At 48.5% G+C, this 24317-nt stretch overlaps 1 protein-coding gene across 1 annotated transcript in view; it reads right to left on the bottom strand.

Moving 5' to 3' along the window:
- TMEM178B (transmembrane protein 178B) overlaps nt 1-24317 on the bottom strand; it is a 393258-nt gene that overhangs the window by 265757 nt on the left and 103184 nt on the right. The window contains exon 2 of the mRNA XM_065939814.1: nt 225-338. Within this exon, the coding sequence (XP_065795886.1) occupies nt 225-338 (114 nt within the window). The remainder of the gene's footprint in view (nt 1-224; nt 339-24317) is intronic.

Raw genomic sequence — 24317 nt, 5'->3', positions numbered from 1 at the left:
CAATTATAGAAGCAAACTCCTCAAAACTGCAATACAGTCAAAACCAACTGGGGCAGTTCTGACCCACAGATATTCAGACTTTAAGAATTGCCACCATGTTCTGAGACGGTCCACAGGTCTCTGATAGAGGTCCATCTCTCCGTCCAGACCGAGCTGCTGATGGGCATCCAACCTCCATGCCCTCCAAAGGAAACAGCCAAGGAAAGAGACTCAGGGGTACTTACGCAGAGCGTGCCACTCATCCTGGCGGATGGTCTTCGTGATGTTGAAGGTGAGGTTCCTGGGGATGGTGGCTGAGGAGTAGTGGTACTTGATGTATGTGCACCGCTCAATTTCTCCTGGAAGAGAGACAGGAGGCCAAATGTTAATGAGGCAGCAACCATGTCTGGGGCAATTTCCAGGATCTGTTTTTCTATCCTGGGGAGAGAGACTTGTTTCATATTGGGTGGGCCTGGTGACACTGACATTTTGTAAATACAAGGTAGTAACCTCAGCTCCAAAAGAACAAGAGAGTCGAACAAAATCAAACACCATCAATCTGGATGGCACTAGTGGTAAACAATCCACCTGTCAGTGCAGGATTTGCAAGAGACTTGGGTTCGATCCCTGGAGAAGGAAATGGCAACCCACTCCAGTATTCTTGCCTGGGAAATCTTATGGACAGAGGAGCCTGGTGGACTACACTTCATGGGGTCACAAACAGTCAGACATGACTGGGCATGCGCGTGCGCGCGCACACACACACACACACACACACACACACACACACACACACACACACACACACACACACACAGCCCCCCGCCTCTGGCATCATGCATATAGGAAGAGTCCAAGCTGAGGCTGATGGCAGCTTGTTAAGAAAGTAGTACCCATGTGTTTAACCTTAAGAAAATCAACTTATACGTCAAGGGAGGATGTTTGGTATCTAAAAACATTTACAGTCTGCACCCACGGAACAGCAGCAAGCAGGCTTTGGCCTTAATCACGTAGCACACGCTGTCTTGTGGAAAGGTGAGCTAGAGGGGCCTCTTCCCTCTTCTCTATCCCATGGCCCCCACCAGCCTCACCTCTAAACACAAAGCACTCAGTTCCATGTGTACCTCCTTGAATCAGTCTCCTCTCAGATTTCTTGGACAAAGTCGAAGTCCCTTGACATACTCAACTGCCTGGTCCAATTAGGACTTTTTCTGAGATGCTGTTATCAATCAACGCAAGCTTTGCTAGTCAGATTATCAAGAGTCCTGTATTTCAGAGCCAGAGGTTCTCAAATGGTAGCCCTGGGACCACAGCATCAGCATTCCCTGGGAACCTGCTAGAAATGCCACTTCCCAGGCCTAACCCCACACCTGCTGAATCAAAACCCCCGAGGAAGAGTCTGCAATATGAAGTTTACTAGGCCCTCCGGGTAATTCTGTTGCACACTTGAGTTTGAAAACTGCCGCCTTCGAGAATCTAATAGAATTGCCAATGAGTGAGTTGATAAATCCGCCGGGTTGGCCAAATTCAAAAGGTAAGCAAGATTAGGAGTTCTTGGTCTCCTGCAGGCTCTTCTATTGGCACTTACTTATCCAGGGGATATTAAAACTCAAGTGTCAGGGCATCATGAAGAATCAGGAAAGGAGTGATTTTTAAAGGTTAGGGGTTTTAAATTTTGGTATTGCACCTGAATGGACTTTGATGGTAATCCATTTTGCACCCCACTGATTTTCAATTTATAAGTAGTGGCACCTGATTGAATTGTCTGACCCCTGGCTCACTGTCAGCAGGGAACCTGGCAATAGGTGGAATGCAGTAATTTAGACAGTGCCTTATTGTAAATCACATCTGGACGACCGCCCACTGTTAGTTACTGGCAGACACTCCTGCAATGGGACAGACCCTGTCCAGAGGCAAAGTTTTGAGGAAAGCATTAGGTACTCTTTTTTTTTTTTTTTTTAATTTCTCAGCTCCTCTGCCTCTGACCTCTTAGCCCACAAACATCCTGAAGTCTCTCATGGGCTCCCCCCATGCCCCCCACGACATCCCCCCACCTCTGTCTTCCTTCTTCCCTCACCTGCTACACTTCTAGAAAAAATAGTCTTCCCTACAGTCTCTGCTTCCAGAACCCACATTCACACCTCATTTCTATAACAATTTCCATTGACAGCATCAGTTCCCATCCAGTCTACATCACAAAGCCCACGGCCATCGCCAAGGCTTTCCAGGGCTCTAATGGTGCCCCTCCTCCCTGGCATCCAACTGGTCACCGAATTCCAATCGTTTTATGTCAGAAATGTCCCTGGAATCCAGCCTTCCTGCCTTCTGTCCCCACTGCCTCCATCATAGCTGTGAGAACACAATGACCGATCTCAACAAACAGCCACACTGAGGACTTTCGAAGCAGGAGAGACTTGCCAAGTGCCTAGTGGACCAGTGGTTTCCAACTTAGGTCTTGGAGCACATAGAAAAGATGTGTGCAAGGCACCGGGTGGGCTGCTGGGCCTTGTCCAGCCTCGCCAAGGGCCAAAGGAGCCACATCCCCATAACCCATTTGTGGTTTCTATGCATGTCATCATCCCTGGGTCAGGAAGATCCCCTGGAGAAGAAAGTGGATATCCACTCCAGTATTCTTGCCTGGAGAATCCCATGGAAAGAGGAGTCTGGTGGGCTACAGTCCATGGGGTCACCAAGAGTCAGACACGACTGAGCGATTCACACTCACTCACACTTACACACGTGTCCCACTGGTGGCACACTCTATTACGAACAATGCCTTACTAATCTTTTTATGACCCAATTAAGTAGGTGCTATTATACTCCTCACCCCTATTTTACAAATAAAAAAAATGGAGGCTCAAAAAGATTAAGTGACTTGCCCAAGGGAGGAGCAGGGCCAGGCTCAGAACCCAGGATCGCCTTATTGGAGTATCTCTCCTGTCAGGCCACCCTTCATACTGCCGCTCAGACTGTACCATAGAAAGAAAATGCAGTCTATCATGCAGGGGATACACCCCACACTCCTGGCAGAAAGTCCCAGCCCCCATGTAGCCCCAACCAGGACACAACCGAGGCTCCAGCCAGGTGCCCTCCCCACCCTGCCCCATCGAGGTTGGATCCGCTCACAACTCTGTCCCTCCTCTCCTCCCCACCTTTCCTTCACCAGCTACACACCTCCAGCTCCTCAGGGAAGCCCCACTCACATCTAGGACAGCACCCAGGAGTAGGCATCCAACGGCCCCTCCCGCTCCCCCTCCTTGATCGGGTCGTCCTGCTGCAGCCAGCACGCCAATGGGCTGTGATTTATCTATTTACACGCCTCACTCCTCCACTGAATTACTAGTTTCTGGAGGGCAGGGACTTGTCTTATTCATTCATCTTTATGTCCCTGGCCCCCAGCACAGGGTGAGCACCAAGAACCTATGCTTTGAAGAAAGTGATGAATAATACAAGGCGCCCTTTATAAGATCACAGTGGGTAAGGAATCCAACTGCTTCTATTGTATGCAAGGGATTAAAATAATGGAGGCAAATTAGAATGTCATTAATAAACGGAGGCGACTGTTGCAGAACTCTGGGAGCCTATGGCAAATACCTCTTCCCTGTCTGGACCACGTAAGGAGAGGCTTGTCAGTCACATATGAACACAGAATAGCCTCTTACCACACTTCGTAAATGTAATCCAAGGGACAACTAGGTCAATGGTTTCAGGGTAGAAAAAAGACAGAGAAAAGAAAAAGAGGGAGATATTAGAGAGAAAGGATTTTTACATGAATATCATGAGCAACCATGTGGGACATACACAGTTGAGCAGGTTGTGCACTGCACAAGGATGCCTCTCTGGGGGTACCTGCGTGCTGAAGTACAGCCGCTGCTCTGCCTGCGAAGACCTGAACCATGGTGGGGTATGCAGGGGATGTCTCAGTCAGAGAGGCTGCCTTCATCTAATTTGCACAAAGATGGCATGAGAACTAGGAGCCACCCTACACTCCATAATTTCAAGATCAAACAAAATACTCCCTGGGCCCAGCTTGGAAGACACAAGATGGAATCCCACTGGTAACAGCTAGATGATGCCTGTCACGCACATCTGAGAGACGTACCTGATTTTCTGGCTGAGACCAGGTTCTCTCAGCCTCAAAACATATTCAACAAGTGGCCACAGGTTCCAGGCTTCCTGAACCTCCCTCAGCCCCAGCCTACCAGGCCAGCCAGGGAAGAGGCCACCTGACACTCAACAAGAGAAAGGAGCTGACGGACAGGCGCGGTGGGCAGCCGGCCAGGGAGCTTGGCTGGAGAACTTCCCAACAGCCCCGCTGGAGGCCCTCACTATTTGCTTTGCCTCAGGGATGCAAGCATCCTGCCTTGACAGCAATTAAATTTGAAAGACTCAAATATTGCCTAAGAAGAAAGGCAAAATATTTACCCATGTGTCTGCAGGTCCTGTCAGTGTGCTGGGCTTTTGTCAATACAGGCGCCATCTGGGCACCAAATTCGTGTGCCCAGAATGTGGGCTTCCCAACACAAACAGGTTTTCCTGCAAAGGACGGTGGAAGGTAACAGAGAAGCCTGTGACCTTCCCCGACTCCTGCATTCCAGCCCAGAGAGGCGAGCTTCCCCCTCCTGAAGCCTCAGCTGAGGGGCCAAAAGGGGTCAGTGAGGCATCAGGGACAGGAGGGAGTGCCTCCTGTGGGTACCTGGGACTTGATACCTTCAGCCATGCCTTGCCTTCTGAGCTGAGGACCCTCCAAGCTGCGTGTCAGAGTCCCAAAGTGTTAAGTTGCTCAGTCATGTCTGACTCTTTGCGACCCCATGAACTGTATAGCCAGCCAGGTTCCTCCATCCATGGAATTCTCTAGGCAAGAATACTGGAGTGGGTGGCCATTCCCTTCTCCAGGAGGATCTTCCTGACCCAGGGATTGAACCAGGGTCTCCCACATTGCAGGCAGATTCTTTACCATCTGAGCCACCATCAGAGTCCCAGGGAGACAGGATAGCCAAACAGGTAACTGAGGAGGGTTTCCAAAGCTGAGCATGGGGTGTGAAGGGGGCCAGGGCCCTGGGGCTGGCAACACGAGGAGGTGGGGCAACCCCAAGGCTGGGCAAGGCAGAGCAGGGACCATCACGGGAATCTGGAGAAGAGGGCCCTGGGAGGGAGGTGATGCAGGCTCAGGAGCGGGTACAGCCCATCTGAGCGAGGGGCAGGGTATAAACCTGCCAATCTCTCGCTCCTCCCACCCACACCTCCCGCCAAGTCCTCCCAGAGCTGAACCCACCGAGAAGTCAAAGCACAATGCAGCCTCTGAGTCCAGAGCAGGTAAAGACGGAACTGGACTCAAAGGACAAATGCAAGCATCCAGCCCTCTCCCCTTCTACATCATCACTCCAGCTCCCTCTAGTCCAACAGGAGCGCCACCCTCCTCCCTTCCACCTCTCAAAGTCCTCAGTGGCAAAGGGAGACCCAGGAACAAGGAACAGGGGGACACACGGTTCTCATCCTTTCTCTCCATTTCAAATGCTCTAAGACCCAAGGCATGAGTCTGGTAATTCACGTCAAGTCCTGATGTGGTCCCTGCAAACAGTAAGTGCTCAACAAATACTATTGGGTTGGTCAAGAAGTTCACTGGGGCTTTTTCTTAACGTCTTATGGAAAAACCCAAACTCTCTAGCCAATCCCACAGTCATGATGAAGAAAGACCACAGGAAATCAGAAATAATATCAGCAATGTTTGCATCACATTACATACACACAGAGGCAGGAGGTGGGGTATGGGGGTGGGAAGAGGAAGAGAGAGAAATTTCATATGCAGTAACCCTAGGAGACTTGTAGCTTGAGAGCCGACATATGCTAGGCATATGAGAAAACGTAGAAAACAGAGGGGAGCAGAAGAGACTGCCCACATGGTGAACTCTGGATTCTCACCCCACCCTACAAGGAAACCACAGGTGAGGCTCCTTTCACATGCATCTACTATCAGCAAGGTGTGGTTTCCAGGAGTCTACTGCTCCAGAGTTATGCATGGTAAGTGGAAATCTTAGGCAGGGAAATTTTAGAGGCAGTGCTAGGACTCCGCCCCATGCCATCTAGAATCACCTCCCATAAACAGGTGCCACTTAGGTTCATGCATTAGTAAGTCATTCCTTTGGGTCAGACACTATTTTCGTGGGCCCCTATTTTTAAAACTCTTTTAAGTCAGTCCAAATGGGATCGTCCCTAGTCACCAGTGCCTAGGTATGGATGAGATCCTGAAATCCCTCTCCTCTAGACTAGAGAGCTTCCCTCATAGCTCTGCTGGAAAAGAATCCACCTGCAATGCAGGAGACCTTGGTTTGATTCCTGGGTTGGGAAGATCCACTGGAGAAGGGATAGGCCACCCACTCCAGTTCTTGGGCTTCAATTGTGGCTCAGCTGGTAAAGAATCCACCTGTAATGCAGGAGACCTGGGTTCAATCCTTGGGTTGGGAAGATCCCCTGGAGAGAGGGAAATGCTACCACATTTCAGTATTCTGGCCTCGAGAATTCCATGGACTGTATAGTCCATGGGGTCACAAAGAGTCGGACACGACTAGGCAACTTTCACTAGACGAGAGGGACCCTCAGCAGCAGGGCACCCCTAGAGAAGACAGGCTAAGAAAGGCACAAGGATCCCGGCAGCTCATGGGGGTGGGGGAACGTGCTAGGAAGGCAAACCCACAACTTCACAACCATATCTGGCTCTGACCAGGGTGGGCCTGAGAAAGAACCAGAACATGGAAACCCCCTCTCCAGCCCCCAGTTAAAAAGTGGAGTGATGCATGCTGTGCATGGGATGGTCAAACGCATTGATGTTTAGGAAGACTTGGGTTTAACAATCTATAAAAGGTTTACTTACTGCGGGACTTTAATAAGAGTTTTTCACATACACCGTGATTCCCAAGAAGAGAAGGGATAGGTGTGGCATGCAGGCTTCCCCAGACTCCTTTGACCCCCAAAGCCTTTTTTTATTCAAAGAGTAGTTTCTACCACTCAACTGTTGAGTTCCTCAGAACCAGAACGCAGGTCTTTTGTTTGCATTTCTACCCCCAGGGCCAGGCAAGGGTTGACACAAAGCCCTCACTACATCTATGGATAAAAGAGGAATAGACACCAGGGTCTGTTCTTTGATCAAATGGTCTACATGATGAAGTAAGTAGTTGGCTTCAAGTTCATGCTGGCCTCCTCCCTGTAGGCACACCTGGGAGCCACCTACAAAGCAGCATCAGGGGCAAATGCCCGCTCAGGTGTGTGCATGAGGCCCTGAAGTTGGTCTGGGGTCTCTGTGGGCAGGACTAGAGCCTTGGCTGAGAATCAAGTGGTTCTCAGCCCACTCGGATTCCCAGGCACACGAACAGCACCCACACCAGGTCCATAGCAAGCTTTCCGCCTCATCACAGCTCATGGTCCACTTAGCCCTCCTGGGTGCAGGAGAGTCAATACTCATGAGAGACCCTCAACCAAGGATGTGAGAGCCAGAGAGCAAGCGCCCTGCCCCCTGCAGGATGACCACGAGGTGATCTCGGCACAGCTACCCTGAGGGCGGCCCCAGGATCCACGCTGAAACTCACAGCAGGAGCCAGTTCAGTGCTGCACCCTCCATTGGCTTCCCCTCTTTCCTCCCTTCTTGGGAACTTCCCCTAAAGTCCCTGACTTGAGTTCTGCTTTAGGGGCACCCAAACTCTGAATCCCAATCCCAAATAAATCCAGTCCCAAAGAAAGGCAATGCCAGAGAATGTTCAAACTACCCCACAATTGCACTCATCTCACACACTAGCAAAGTGAAGTCGCTCAGTCATGTCCGACTCTTTGTGACTTCATGGACTGTAGCCTACCAGGTTCCTCCATCCATGGGATTTTCCAGGCAAGAATACTGGAGTGGGTTGCCATTTCCTTCTCACACACTAGCAAAGTAATGCTCAAAATTCTCCAAGCCAGGCTTCAACAGTATGTGAACCGTGAACTTCTAGATGTTCAAGCTGGATTTAGAAAAGGCAGAGGAGCCAGAGGTCAAATTGCAAACATCTGCTGGATCATCAAAAAAGCAATAAAGATCCAGAAGAACATCTACTTTTGCTTTATTGACTACACCAAAGCCTTTGACTGTGTGGATCACAATAAACTATGGAAAATTCTTCAAGAGATGGGACTATCAGACCACTGGACCTGTCTCCTAAGAAATCTGTATGCAGGTCAGGAAGCAACAGTTAGAACTGGACATGGAACAAGAGACTGGTTCCAAATCAGGAAAGGAGTACGTCAAGACTGTATATTGTCACCCTGTTTATTTAACTTATATGCAGAGTACATCTGGAGAAGGCAATGGCACCCCACTCCAGTCCTCTTGCCTGGAAAATCCCATGGATGGAGGAGCCTGGTAGGCTGCAGTTCATGGGGTCATTAAGAGTCGGACACGACTGAGTGACTTCACTTTCATTTTTCACTTCCACGCATTGGAGAAGGAAATGGCAACCCACTCCAGTGTTCTTGCCTGGAGAATACCAGGGATGGGGGAGCCTGGTGGACTGACGTCTATGGGGTCGCACAGAGTTGGACACAACTGAAGTGACTTAGCAGCAGCAGAGTACATCATGAGAAATGCCAGGTTGGATGAAGCAAAAGCTGGAATCAAGATTCCCAGGAGAAATATCAATAACCTCAGATATGCAAATGACACCACCCTTATGGCAGAAAGGGAAAAAGAACTAAAGAACCTATTGATGAAAGTGAAAGAGGAGAGTGAAAAAGTTGACTTAAAACTCAACATTCAGAAAACTAAGATCATGGCATCTGGTCCCATCACTTCATGGCAAATAGATGGGGAAACAATGGAAACAGTGAGAGACTTTATTTTTGGGGGCTCCAAAATCACTGCAGATGGTGATTGAAGCCATGAAATAAAAAGAAGCTTGCTCCTTGGAAGAAAAGCTATGACCAACTTAGTTAGCATATTAAAAAGCAGAGACATTACTTTGCCAACAAAAGTCCGTCTAGTCAAAGCTATGGTTTTTCCAGTAGTCACATATGGATGTGAGAGTTGAACTATAAAGAAAGCTAAGCACCAAAGAATTGATGCTTTTGAACTATGGTTTTGGAGAAGACTCTTGAGAGTCCCTTGGACTGCAGGGAGATCCAATGAGTCCATCCTAAAGGAAATCAGTCCTGAATATTCATTGGAAGGACTGATGCTGAAGCTGAAATTCCAATACTTTGGCCACCTGATGCAAAGAGATGACTCACTGGAAAAGACCTTGATGCTGGGAAAGATTGAAGGCAGGAGGAGAAGGGGACAACAGAGGATGATATGGTTGAATGGCATCACCAACATAATGGACATGAGTTTGTAAACTCTGGGAGTTGGTGATGGACAGGGAGGCCTGGCGTGCTGCAGTCCACGGGGTCACAAACAGTTGGACACGACTGAGTGACTGAACTGAACTGAATTGAAACTCTGAAATGCTATTCTTGACATTCCAGCATCCCACTGGACTACTGGACCACTGCTGAGAGTCCACGGGCTTCCTTCATCCCAGAGCTCCTTCTTTAAAAAAATTAAATCTATTCAATGCCTTCCAGACAGTGAGGGCTTTGGACACTCACTTTACCCCCACATCATGGTCATAACAACCTTGAGAGGCAGATATTCTCTCTCTATGTGTTCTCAGCCCATGTTCAGTAGTATTCTCATATGGCTGGAGGAAGGGAGACTTTAAGGGAGATGACGGCCTTCCCTGGAGCCAGCCAGCCAGCCAGCCATGAGAACAGGCAGAGTCCAGGTGTCAGCACAGTGGTTTCAGACACCACAGCTATAACAATTCCATGGCCTGGCAGGAGGTTTATGGAGAACAAGGATTATCTTGCAGCCACCGAGCCTTGTATGTGCAAAAATTTTACATCCACTGATAAGGAAGAAGGGGGGACATCACTCATGTCTTGTCTGGTACTCTTCCTCCCTTGATGCCAGTGGCGAGCGCGCCCAGGACGCTGACCGGTCCTGGCTCCAGGCCGGTCATAGGTCCTACCCTGCTGACCGGTCCTGGCTCCAGGCCGCCACGGCAAGAGCCCTCACTCACTCTGACATCTGTCTCACCCATCGAGCTGGCGGTTCTCAATCATTGGTCAGCCCTAATAAATGGAAAGATTAAGTCAAAAGTAGAAAGAACACACTGGAAAAAAACTGAAAGCCAATGTTCAAAAAAAAAAAAAAGAAATTGGTTGAAGCTTTAAATCTTGGACTTCGTCCCTTCTATAAAGGGCATTTCCTCAAAAAAGAAAAAACGGGGCGGGGGGGGATAAAATTACACCTTAGAAGTGAGAGGAGACAGGGAGATTCTCCTTTGACCAATTAGGAAAGACATTATCAATTAATCAGCACTGTCAACGTCAAATTCTTTAGCCAGCTATAAGAGCAGAGATAGAGTTTAGGGGGTGAAAGGTTTGAGATTAGAAGCAAAACCATGTCCCTGATGAAAAAGGAGGGAAGAAACCAGGAAAGTTCCAGGGGTTCAAGGAGGGCAGACAGAGCTGGAGTTTGCACATCCCGCAAGACCACATCCCCAGGCGGGGCCGGAAGGGGAGAGTGCTGGGGAGGGCAGCGATATTTACAAGTGATTTCAGACAGCTCTTCACAAAACCTTCCTGCAACAAACCTCCCCACCCCACCTCCCCTGGCTCCTTTTCAGCACCTCCTGCTCCTCCCAGATGTTATGAGCTGAAGGATTTTCAAGGCTTAGAGCTGCTGCTGGCCCAGCAAGAAAGAATGTTTTATTTTCTTCCTACTGAGGGAAAGCGTTACCTACTTTTTTATTTTTAAAGCTGTCAAATGCATTCCACTTGGTGTATTTTGTTTTTTGTGTTTGTGGTATCGGCGTGGCCTTTTAATGTTGTTTTGTATGCAACTCATGGGCAGACTCCTAAATATTTAATTCCTTTCCATTCAGTGTTTCATAAATGTTTGTTAGGAGTCGTGTTCTGGGGGGCCTCTGGACTCACACGCATGGATTGCATTCTTAAAAATCCTACTTCCAAAGGGCAGCCCTCCACCCACCCCATTTCTGACTCTGTCTCCCAACACTTCTGCCAGCTACTGTTGTAACAGTTACTTGTATATTAACCATGTATTTCCCTATATATATAGTAAATGCTTCAGGGTAGGGGAGCTTGTAGTTTTCATCTTTGGCCAAGGGGGTGCTTTGAGTGTTGTACAGTTGACCCTTGAACAACGTGGGTTTGAGCTACACGGGTCCACTTGTTCAGATTTTCTTTTTCAGCAGGAAGACTACAGTACCACACAGTCCGCAGCTGGTTGAAATAATGATACAGAGGAGTTGCACATACGGATGCGCCGACTCTAAGTTATATTTGATTTTCAACTACACAGAGGGGCCATCCCAAACCCCTCATTGTTCAAGGGTCAAGAGTAATTCATTTTAACAATAGCTAATGTTCAACGAATGCATTCTCCATGTTAAGTACTGTACAGAGGATTTTATTCCACATTATCTCATTTAGTTGTAAAGTTAAGGCCTGCTGCTGTCCCCATTGCACAGATGAGAACACTGAGGCCCAGAGCGGTCTCCTGCCTGAGAACGCAGACCTATGACTGGCACAGGTGGCATGCAAACCCACCTACCACACTTCCTAAGCACCACACTATGCATGCTCACGAAGAGAAACTGGGAAAAGTCACTCTTCAACAAGAAAGAGACCCTCCAAGGTTTTCCATCAGAAATAAAGCAAAACTTTTCCACGTGCAGGATTCCCAACTTCTACAGACTTTGCCGCTCTTATCAGAACAAGACAGAAGGTTTGCTTCCAGTGCTCCTGTAACGAGCTGGCCAGAAGACAGCTTCTAGACACAGTGAAGGAGAACTAAGAATGCGTCTGGGGGCCCCTGCACTCGGCCACAGCCCTACCCCACTCCCAGGACAAGCCACCCACCAGCAGGGACTGGGGGCAACTCACTGAGCCTCTCAGAACCTCATTTCTTCATCTGCAAATGCATATAATGATAGCGCTCAGCTCCTAAGATGGATGAGGAAGAAATGAGATAACTTATATAAAACCTGTTCCGGAGTAAGCATATGAGAAATGTTCACTTATCAGTTCTACCTCTGGGACACACCTACTCCCATACAACAGCGCATCCATATCTGGTAGCTCAGCTGGTAAAGAATCGGCCCTGAGATGTAGGAGACTTCGGTTCAATTCCTGGGACTGGAGAAGCGATAGGTTACCCACTTTCGTATTCAGGCGCTTCCCTGGTGTGAGAGACCTGGGTTTGATCCCTGGGTTTGGAAGATCCCCTGGAGGAGGGCATGGCAACCCACTTCAGTATTCTTGCCTGGAGAATCCCATGGACAGAGGGGCCTGGCGGGCTACAGAACGTGGGGTTACAAAGAGTCAGACACGACTGAGCGATGAAGTACAGCGCAGCATCGTATCTCAAGGCGGCTCTCACGCCTCTCCCACCCACGGCTCCTTTTCTTCCAGCTGAGGCCATTCAGGTCCTGTGCCCACGGTCCCAGAACCCAGCACACGCTGGTCTTCCGCAAGGCCCGGGCACGTGTCAGAATCTCTCCCAGGGTGACGCTGACCTCGATCGCACCTGCAGGGGTGGAGCCCGCAGCCCGGCTCCCTGTGAGCGCTGCGGGCAGCCGTGACACAGGCTGGTCACGTGCAGGGGACGAGGCCCACGTGCTTCCTCCAGAGAAGCTGCTCAGCCAGCATGAGCTTGGGCAGCTGGTGGTTTTTCTCATCTGGGGCTGTTCTATGTCATTTGGTTTGTTACCTCTTGCGGGGTCTCCTGTTTGCTCCAGGCCCCTGAAGAATCGTTTGGGTGGTGAGCCTGTCCTTCCATACATTAGACATCAGTCCACAAGCTCCATCAGCAGGGCCACTCCTGGCCTCGTCCAAACCATCACTAAAATCTCTCAACAGGATGGGTGTTGAGGGCAGAACTGTGCACCCACACGCACACCACGAATTTCCTTGTAATCAGAAGTGAAAAAGTGAGGAAGTATTAGTTGCCCGGCGTATCTGACTCTTTGCGACCCCATGTAGTGTGTCTCGCCAGGCTCCTCTGTTTATGGAATTCACCAGGCAAGAATACTGGAGTGGGTTGCCACTTCCTTCTCCAAGGGATCTTCCTGACCCAAGGATCAAACTTGAGTCTCCTGTATTGCAGGTGGATTCTTTACCATCTGAGTCACCAGGGAAGTTTGCAATCAGAAATCAATCCGTTAAGAGCTCTTGGGTGGGACCCTACAGCCTGCCATGAATTCACATTCCCGATCTGCCCCCATCCCCTGGCCCCAGACCCACTTCTGCATTTAGTGCACCTGGATGTCATGAGACCCCGTCTGCACCATTCACCCCATTAACTCATCTAGGAACTATACCCACAAAGGGGATGAGGTCAGCTCAGCACCACATGCTGGTCCCTAGGCATCACCGCCTCCTGGCCAAGCGCTCTCCCTATGTCTGCTTTGTAGGCCCTTGGACAGTTGTCCAGGCCTCTCACTAGTCTGGCTGCTTATCTGTGTCCACAGAATCCCCAGGGTCTCCTTTACTGAAAAATTGACACAGCACCCCTACCTCTAGGTCACAGCTCCTCTGACCATCTGGTGCCCCTTCACAAACAGGGTGGCCCCACAGAAGAAATGATCTCCCACGCTGCCCACCATCCTTCTGCATCCTCTAGCAGCCAACACTCCCATCAAGGAATAGAAATGAGGCCTCCCTGCTGGGTGTCCACCACGCACCTGCCGAGTTTACAACCCGTGTCCACATCCCCCAGTTGCCCTGCAAAACACGGTCTCCACGCCCCTGACTCCTGCTCACCCACTCCATTCTTCTCATCACCTTACCATGTAACTCCCTTGACTCAACATCATAGCCTCTAACATTTCACCATCCTCTGCACTAAAGGTCACCTCATCTTCTGTGGGATCCACAACCTTTTTATCCTCACTTCCTCGTTCCTAGATTCAGGATGTCTTCCCCCACCCCCCGCCCCCGAGTCTTTTCACATGCTTTAAACAAGACATTCTTAAATGTCATTACATCGTAACGTCCTCACGAAAGGAAAATAAAAAACGAGGCGTCATCGTGCTGACCCCACATCACCCACCTTCCTGGTAAGGTATCAGCCGCCCTTTTTCCCAGTTTGCTCATGTATTTTTCCAGCATGAAACAGGCTGCTTAGGAAAGTATAAGCAGGTGAGGCATGGCTTTAAATCACCCTTTGGGGTGTAGTAAATAATCTGCTCCCTTAGTCCTATCACAGCCCTAACGGCCTTCTGGAGAGTTCAGAGCCCCAAGTTGTCACTGCCTTCCCCAAGGCCGCCTCCCACCCTGGTGTGCCGACACCCCGAGCACAAGCCTGTGGCTCCTCTGGGCACAGTTTCTGCGGGTGGAAGCACCATCCATCTCCAGGCCCTGACAAACGAGGCGAGAAGGAAGACCAAATCTGGTTTTTCACTGGAAAACAGTGAGCTCATGCTTTCTCTCCAGAGACCCAGGAAGTGGAGACAGATCTGGAGATGGGGAGATAGTGATGGAGACAGGCAGGGGTGATGAGGGATGAGCAGGAAAGAGGGAGGAAGCCAGTCTGGCACTTTTGTAATGTCACTTTTGATAAGAATCCCCAGCTCTCAGGCCAGAGGGAAACATCCATATTCTTTAAATCTAGGATCCAGCATGAGGCGGTTGTCCTAACGGGGAGGAACAGGGAGAAGATGAACACAGCTGGAAATTCTTCATTCCCGCTCCTTCAGAGAAAAGGGAGATAAGGGTTCCTGAGTTGCCAGCACTGCAGACGCCAGGGCAAGGCTGGCACTGCTGCTCCCGGTGGGCTCCAGATCGGATGGTGGACACTGCCAGCTTCTCTGATGGAGGGTTGTACCCTCAGACATGCATCTCCATGAGGCCAGCCATTCCCGACGGACACACCAGATAGAAGTCAGAGAATTCAGATGGCTGCCCAGGTATTTCCAAATAGCTGAATGTTTCAGTTAGGGGGAAAAAAAATCCAGATTACTGAGTTTTCTACTTTGTATTTGAAAAAAGGAGTTAGATAATGCTTTCCTTTTAACCAGTTAATTCAGGGAGGGGGGCAGAGACACTGTGTGTGTGCAGGTGTGGGGGGGGGGCAGACTGGGGGAAAAGCTGGCTGTCCTGTATGAGAAAGCAAACCCTGATAGCTGTTCATTATTTCATTCCTAAACTTGCCGTGTGCCTTTGCTAAAAACTGAATGCAAACCAAAGATCACAGAATTAAAGTAGAAAGCCCAAACAGATGAATTATGCTTTTCTTTACACGTTGCTGTTCAATCGCTAAGTCGTGTCCAATTCTTCGCAACCCCATGGACTGCAGCACGCCAGGCCTCCCTGTCGTTCACCGTCTCCCAGAGTTCACCCAAGTTCATGTCCACTGAACCAGTGATGCCATCCAACCATCTCACCTCTGACAACCTCTTATCCTTTTGCCTTCAATCTTTTCTACCATCATCTCTACTCACAAAATGGACTATTTTCTTAAGTTAAATGGCTTAGCTAGATGTTAATTAAAGTGTTAACTCAGCTTGACTCACTAGTTGAAGTAAAATTCAAAACCAGACATGAAAATACAAATAATGAATGATTCACTGTTTCCCACTGTGTCCAGCAGCACTGCTGTGGTTGAGAGCCCAGTCATCGGAACCAGCTTGCCTGGGGTCAAACTCCAGCTTTTGAGACTCTCTGGATCAGTGATCTGGGCCAAATGGATGAAGTCCTCTGTGCTTCCATGCCTTCACTTTAAAGGGACGTGATACAAATACCCACTCCCTCAGGGGTACAGTGAGAAATCAGTGAATTAGTTTCAGTAAAGTACTCAGCACCTGTATCTTGTAAGTGCTACATACTTATTACTGTTAATTATGTCATCACCATATAGGATGCAGATTTACTGTGTATGCCAGACATCACTTAAGTCCTTTAAGACATGCAGCAAGCACGTATCTGACAGGTTTCAGCAAAAGAAATGAATTTCCCACAAGACAGGTCTCTAGCATCCCATCCTTGCCTACCTCAGGCTTCCTCGGCTATGACTCTGGAGTCCCCTCAGCCCCAGCTCAGGGCATTTACCCTTAGTGGTGACTACATCCCACCAACCTGCTCCTGCCTCAAGGGCTGAGACCACCCCCCCAAATCCAAACCCCTCTAATAATGGTAATACCATCGAACTTCTGTTAATAGAATGTGACTCCATGCCCACCTATAAGACCCACAAAGACTCAACAGCACAGGCATCACTGCCACTACACAGCATTGAGGACGCTGACCACCGACACCCAGGAAAGCAACAATTTAGGGGAACATGTAACCTGTGAAGATGCGGGAAGGGTGTCCCCTAGCCCTCGCCTGGTAGATCACTCACTGGTCCATGCTAAGATGGAATTTCTCACTTTTCAACATTGTGGAAATGTGGCCCCACATTCCACCTCCCAGTCAAAATAGCAAAACCTAACAGTCAGATAACATCAAGGTTTAGTAAAGATGGGGAGAAGAAAGCTCGAGACACTATTCTTGAGAGTATAAATTGTTACAAACACTTGATAAATATCAAGTAAATTGGAAACGAATACACCTTATGACCCCCAAGTCATACCCTTAGACAAAATCCTACATATATATACAAGCAGAGAAGTACAAGAATGTTCTACATAGCATTACTTTTAAAAAAATAATAATAATAGTGAAGACCTAAAGGTCCATCGATTAGGAAAAAGAAAATATTAGGTGGTTATATTCACATATTATACAATACTTTAAATGAATGTACTGTACACATTAGTACAGAGATAAACCTCAAAATATTACATGGAGTGAAAACAGAACTGTAGATTTATACCTACAGTAGTTTTTCACTTTTCAGTATTCTAGATTTTTATCCTCCTACCAAACATAGTCCCTTGGGATCCAATGAGCAAGAACACCGTAACTTCTGGAGGAAAAGTAACCTTAACAAAATCAAAGCCACATTATCCGAGTTTTTATAGTGGGAGAACCTCCGGGGGCTCTGGCTCATCTCCCACTGATCTCCTCCTGGTAGCTTCCCTCTAACAATCTATGAGCCTCACCCTCACGTCCACCGAGTGCACGGGAGATGCTCAGAAGACCGCCTGATACAGAGAGGCAGAAAGCACCAGAGAACAGAGGGCGTGGTGACCGCGCGCTGTGCTGGGGGGCGGGGCGGGGCGGTCACAGATGAGGACATCGGGGAGGCTGCTGGAGGAAGGAGAAGGAATCACGCTGTTCAGTTTGGGGGATGTAGCATACAAGGGAAGGGGTAACCTAGGACCAGCCCACACCTGAGGCGTCCACAGTGAACTCAACAGGAAACAGACTATGCCTCAGCCAGAGTCTGGTGAATCCCGCAGGGAGGGGTGAGTCTGGGCGAGTAGCAGAGCGCTGAGGGGAGGACCTGAGCAGGGGGCTGCCGTGGTTGTCCAGACCTCAGAGCAGGGCCCAAGTACAGCTGGAGGTGCAGGCAAGGAAGATATCTGTGGAGACTTCTGGTCTACCCCAGCTTCCTGGCCCCTTGACTTTTGACCTGCTGCCTGCAGGGGTGGCCTAGCAGCATCCTCCTTGCTCACTGGACCAGCATCCCTGCTGCAGCCAAGTCAAACAGCTGCCTAACGTCCAGATCCCAGGGGCACAAAGGTGGTGAGTGTGTGCCCTCTGGGACCCCAGGCATCCAGACTGAATGAGTGGAAAGGTGCGGATAGCCTACTGGAGTAACCTGCTCCTTATAAGGCTGCCAACCTCTCCCTAAGGACCCTGACCATCACTCCCACGGAAATGAAATCATGGAAATCAGCAGCCAGCACACAGAAGTAGGACAAGATAAGTTGGACAGACAGCTGTCTTTAATCTAGTTTTGCAAGGACTCAGGGAGTCACTGCATTCACCACAGTAAAACAGAACTGGTGCAGACTCCGCCTGGCAAGACGACTTTCTGGACAGGATCCAGGAGGCAGAGCCAAGAGATGGAGCTCTCCAAAGTCAGGGCTGGAGACAGAGGACCCAGGCAAACGCCCACCAGTGGAGAGGCAGGGCGTATGGAGTCGGGTGGTTAAAGGAGGACGGGGCAGTTAGTATTAGAGAAATGTCCACTTGCTGATATTTTTCCTGCTTACAAAAGATGGAACACATTGAGATTCATTGAAATAAATATAAACATCAACTAGTGAGCTGCCACCCTCCCGAGCATTAGTACTCCAAGTGGCCACTGTGGAATGTCTTTGGAATTAAGAGAAACTAACCAGTCCATCCCGGTGTTCTTGCCTGGAGAATCCCAGGGATGGGGGAGACTGGTGGGCTGCCATCTACAGGGTCGCACAGAGTTGGATATGACTGAAGTGACTTAGCAGCAGCAGCAACCAGTCCATCCTAAAGGAGATCAGTCCTGGGTGTTCATTGGAAGGACTGATGCTGAAGCTGAAACTCCAATACATTGGCCACCTCATGCAAAGAGTTGACTCATTGGAAAATATGCTGATGCCAGGAGGGATTGGGGGCAGGAGGAGAAGGGGACGACAGAGGATGAGATGGCTGGATGGTATCACTGACTCGATGGACATGAGTTTGAGTAAACTCCAGGAGTTGGTGATGGACAGGGAGGCCTGGAGTGCTGCGATTCATGGGGTCGCAAAGAGTCGGACACAACTGAGCGACTGAACTGAACTGAACTGAAAGAGACTAGGGTTTGAGGGCAGGTATGAAGCCAGCAAAGCAACTGGAGTCTGAACTACTGAGATAGACACTGAAATAAACACCTGAGACAAAGAGTACCACTCAGACAGTCCCCATTCTCTCCTCCCTCACATACAAGTTGCAGCAGCTCCCAGCTGGCTCAGATGATATCTGCCCTGGTGCTTCCTTCTACTGGGCCAGCCACTCCCATCTCTCCCTTACACAATCGTGTGATCTGTTTCCCCTCCACGCTTGGTAGTCCTTCTCCAGCCTCTACTGTCTCTGCAGATCCCAGTCCCTCTTTGCATCCTCTTTCCACTCACCACTGGATGCTTCCCTTCCCCAGCATGTCCTTCTGTTCCCCCACCCCCAGTTTTGGGAGCCCTGACTCTCCCTGCTCCTAGGTAGTGGGCAATGTCATGCAATAAAAGGACTGGACCAGAATTCAGAAAACCTGAGGTCAACCCAAAAGACATGGTAATTTACTACATAGTATGTATTAGTCTGCTCGAGCTGTCACAACGCCAGAGACTGGGTGGATTAAATGATAGTCACTAATTTTCTCATAATATGGAGACTAGAAGTCCAAGATTAAGGTGCCAGGGTTGGTTTCTGATGAGACCCCTCATCCATGGCTTACAGGAGGCTGCCTCCTCACTATGTCCTCACATGGCATTTCCTCTGTGATGCAAGGGGAAAGGGCGCTCTGGGGTCGCTTTCTCTTCTTATAAGGACACCAGTTCTATCCAGTCTGGGCCCGATCCTTAGACGCTCATTCAACCTAACCATCTCCAAACACAATCACACTGGGGGCTAGTGCTTCAACATCTGAATTTTGATGGAACACAATTTAATCCTTAGCCTAGTAATTGTAGCATCTTAAGTCATAGGGGAAAGAGAGTTTATTCAATTAATTATATTAGGAAAACTGGGTAACCTTCTGGGGAAAAATTAAATTAAAGGTATACTTTGCATCTTAAGCCAGGATAAATTCCAAATAGATCAAATATTTGTTTGGAAAAAAGTTAAATCATAAAAGTACTAGAGGAAACCTTGGAAAACCTTTGGTAGTCTTAGGGGGGAAAGCCTTTATAACTATGACACAGAATCCATAAAAGAAAATACTGATAAATCTGACTACAAAAAAAATAAAAAAATTTCCACATAGCAAAACACACTGTAAAAAAAAAGCAAAAGACAAACTGAGGGAAATATTTGCAACTCGCATTACAAAGAACTAATTTCCGTCCCACATAAAATGCACCTAGACATAAAGAGCAACAATCCAATTTTAACATGAGCAAAAGATATGAACAGACAGTTGATGAAAATGCAATCTATCTTAAACATATGAAAAGATGCTCAAGAACACTCAACATGAGAGAATGACAGGACTTCCATGGTGGTCCAGCGGTTAAGAATCTCCCTACCAATGCAGGGGACATGGGTTCGATTGCCAGTCCAGGAAGATTCCACATGCTGCAAAGCAACTTAGCCCATGAGCTGCAACTACTGAGCCCATGCTCTAGCGCCCTCAAGCTGCACCAAAAGAAGTCACTGAAATGAGAAGCAAGTGTACTGCAGCTAGAGAGGAGCCTGTTCACAGCAATGAAGACCCAGCACAGCCAAAAAGAAATAATTTTCTTTAAAAAGAAGAGAGAGAGATAACTAAAAAGAGAGAGAGAATTACACTGAGGGGCCATTTTCATTCTGGCAGAGATCCGCAAGTTTGATGATGCCCCGTGGTGAGGTATGAGAAAGCAGACACCCTCACAGGCTGCTGTTGGAATGTAAATTTTATAAATTCGTACAACCTCTCTGGAGGGCAATTCATCAATATCTCTTAAAATTACAAAGACTCAATTTGACCCAGAAATTCTTCTTTTAGTAATTTATCTGAGAGACGCAGTATCACAAGTGTAAAAAGATGTACGTACAAGATTATTCATTGCCACTTTGCTTACAGGAGCAACCCAAATTTTCATCAATTGGAGCCTGGTTAGATAAAGTACAGTGTATTCACATAATAGAACACAATACAGCACTTTGAAAAAGACAAAACTGTTTAGAAACTGATGTGGAAAACCTTACAAGATGAATTAAGTGAAAGTAAGCAAGGTGCAGGACAGCAGGTAATATATATCACTTTTATGTAAGGCCAGGGACAGAGATGATAGACATAGATATAGATGTATTGGTACATGCTGGCAAATGCATAAAATAACTCTAGTGGGAAAATAGGCTTCCTCGGTGACTCAGCTGGTAAAGAATCTGCCTGCCAATGCAGGAGACATGAGACACACATCTCTCATGCTTCGATCCCTGGATTGGGAAGATCCCGTGGAAAAGGAAATGGCAACCCACTCTAGTATTCCTGCCAAGACAATCCCATGGGCAGAGGAGACTGGCCAGCTACAGTCCATGGGGTTGCAAAGAGTTGGAGAGGAACAAGCATGCAAGCACAGGAGGAAAACAGTACTATTTCCTTCTACAGAAAGAATTGGGAGGTTGGGAAAATGAAAGGGAAAGAGACATTCTCCATTTTATATTTTATATAACCCTTTTGTATTTTTAAAACAGTGAACCATGTCAATGTTTCACCTATACAAAAAAAGTAAATGATGATGCAAAAAACAAAACAAGGGTAGAGATCACAAAAAAGAAAATCCAGCTCTGCCCAGGATGGTTTTGAGGCAGTCACCTCCCCCATCTGAACCACAGATTCTGATCCCTGCCCTTCTGGCTTCCACTTCACTGTTGCATGGCACTCAGCATCTGTGATGGTCCTCAACAGACACTTTTCTGTTCTCCGCCCTCCAAGACTTCCTCTCCCCCACAATTTGAGTCACCCCTCTCTTAACCTCAAAAGCAGGGCTAAGCCTTTGCAGAGAGACTTAACCATGGCTGACACAGCCAGTGGGTGAGCTGGTGGCCACCAGGGCCAGTCCCAGGCTGGGACAAGGTTATAACCGCCACCTCACCACTCACTCTGCCCTCACCTATTCACCAGTTCTGCCTTGTCCTCTCAGGACCAGGGCTCACAGGCAGGCCACTTACATCACCAGTTCCTCCAGGCTGAGGACTCCACCTGCCCCATGCCAGGGTGGATGGCTGCATTCCTATCCCTGGATGAGCTGGAGGCAACCCAGCCACAGGCTGCCAGGCTCTTGTGCATCGACCCAACGCACACAGCCTGCCCCTAAGTTCCTACTGCTTTGCCTGTCTTCTGCCAGGATGCCCAAGGCGCTGGGCTTCCTCCACTCCTTGTGTTAGTGGCTGCCCCCGGGTACCCCTACCCACTGCCGGGAGAGCCCTGTTTTCACTCCCACACCCACCACAGCCAACTTGGTGAAGCTTTGCTCCCAGAAACAGCCCTTCAAGTCTTGCCCTTGGCTGTGTTCTAGTACATTCTAGTGAGGGAGTCTCTCTCATCATTTGATGTTCATTCTAGGCTACTTTAAAACAGCTCAGAAAACCTCTCATGATGTCCTCGGCCAGTTCGGGCATCACGGCTATCTGGAAGATGAACTGTCACTGCAGTGTGACCCTTCAGAGCTATGCTGGCTCCACTACCCTCTTCCCAAAGAATACAGTGACCTCCCTGGTTTGGACTTCAGTTGTTGTTTAGTCTCTCAGTTGTGTCCAACTCTGTGACCCTGTGGACTGCAGCACGCCAGGCTTCCCTGTCCTTCACTATCACCCTGAGTTTGCTCAAACTCATGTCCATTGAGTCGATGATACCATCCAACCATCTCATCCTCTGTCACCCCCTTCTCCTCCTGCCCTCAATCTTTCCCAGCATCAAGGCCTTTTCAAATGGACTTCAGATTCCTTGTCAATTCCATCACCACCAGTCCTGGACCTCCTCAGGCAGCAGGACTCAGGAATGCCCTCCAGCTTACTTTCTCCACCAAATATCTCACTGTTGGCAGGGTTCCCCGGGTTTGGGCAAGTACGTGACCTTGATTCTCTCCAGGCTTATCTTCAATCCACAGCACATCCCAGACTCTCAAAGCAGCCTGTAATTTCTGTGTGTCCTCTCATGCGAGTACTTCAAGGTCACAATCACCGGCAAAGAGCAATCAGCTCTCAAATGACTGTCTTAATGGATGTTGTTTGCAGCTTCTCTTTACTAGAAGGTAAGCTTATTTCTTTTTTATCTCCTCGTAACGCCTAGGGAAGTACAAGGCTCTGCATACAGATGTGTGACGTATGGAAAGAAAGAGGTACAAGGCTAGAAGTCACAAAGCTTAGTCCAAACTCTTCCACTTACTCATCGTGCAAGTCTCGCAAGTTCCCAGACTCAGTTTCCTCCCATGTAAAATGAAAGCCACAGCACCTGCTCCACAAGGCTGCTGTGAAGACTTGAGGAGTTCTGGTATATGATGGCACCATTCTGGACATTACCATGAGTGTACTGAGAGTCATTTTATAAACATTTTATCAAAGGCATACACGTAGACGATAATGGGCTCAAGACTATCCAAGTGGACTTGTGATGCCGCCACGTGTCAGATACTCAGGGACTCCTTAAAGATGTTGCAGAGGCAAGAGCCCTGACATCAGGGCAGCCCACGCTATTGGTAGGCCAGGTGACCTTACTCGCTCTCCGGAGGGGATCAAGAGAACCTCCTTTCTGGGAACCAGAGAAATCCTGCCCCACCCAAACTTCCTTCTAAGAGAGTATGCATCACCAGTTTTTCCTGATGTTTAAACAGCTGAACACTGAAACATGTGACTCTCAACCCAAAACTGGGCCAGGGGTTGGCGCCAGCCACCCACAGCAAGGGTCCAGCATAAGATCCAAAACTCAGCCAATCTTCCCGCGAGTGACATGAGGGCAGAAACACCGAGGGAAAGCAGCGGAAGTTACAGGAAAGCTGCGGAAGTTCAAGGGGTACCATCAAGTTAAACTGGTACCAAGAAAAGCAAACAGAATAATATACCAAATAAAATGCAGGTTAAAGTTACAAGGGAGGCAGGGAAGTAGGAAGCTGGGCAGAAAGAGGAGAAGTGGGAGAAGCAGAGGCCCAGAAAGAATCTTTCTTTCCGGTAGGATCCGAGGCTGCCTGGCTGGGTTCTTTATCTTCCCAGCTGTGGTCCATCCTCCCAATGGCCTTCCTCCACTTGAGTACCTGTGTTCCTTGAAGTCAAGCCAGTCAGACTAGAAAAAGTCCTGGTTCACTGAAAAGGCATCCAGTTTCAAAAATGCAGCTGGAAACTGCATTTTGGTCCCTTTTTGGACCACAGTTGTTGGCACCACCCTCTCAGTTCTTGGTATCTACCCGGACCCTGTAAGATCAGCTCTGATTTCCTACCCATGACCTTGACTCTTACCATGAACTCAATGAACTGTCAACTGTCACCCTGACTCAGTGATCATAGGTCACCCCCAACTTTTTTTTTTTCAGTAGTATCAAGTCACTGTGGACAGGAAAGAAGATCAAGTTATTAAGGATCTAAAAGGTTAAGAAGGTGAAGTTTCAAAAGGAAAGAATTCTCAGGAGAAGCTGATCTAGGACCAAAGTTCACATTTAATGACATAACTAAGACCATCTCTGGATGGGGCTCACGAATGAGGCACTAAC

This window comes from Muntiacus reevesi, chromosome 6, assembly GCF_963930625.1.
Source record: "Muntiacus reevesi chromosome 6, mMunRee1.1, whole genome shotgun sequence".
Classification (NCBI taxonomy): Eukaryota; Metazoa; Chordata; class Mammalia; order Artiodactyla; family Cervidae; genus Muntiacus; species Muntiacus reevesi.
Note: the sequence above shows the minus strand (reverse complement) of the source record. Positions and strands in the feature narration are given on the sequence as shown.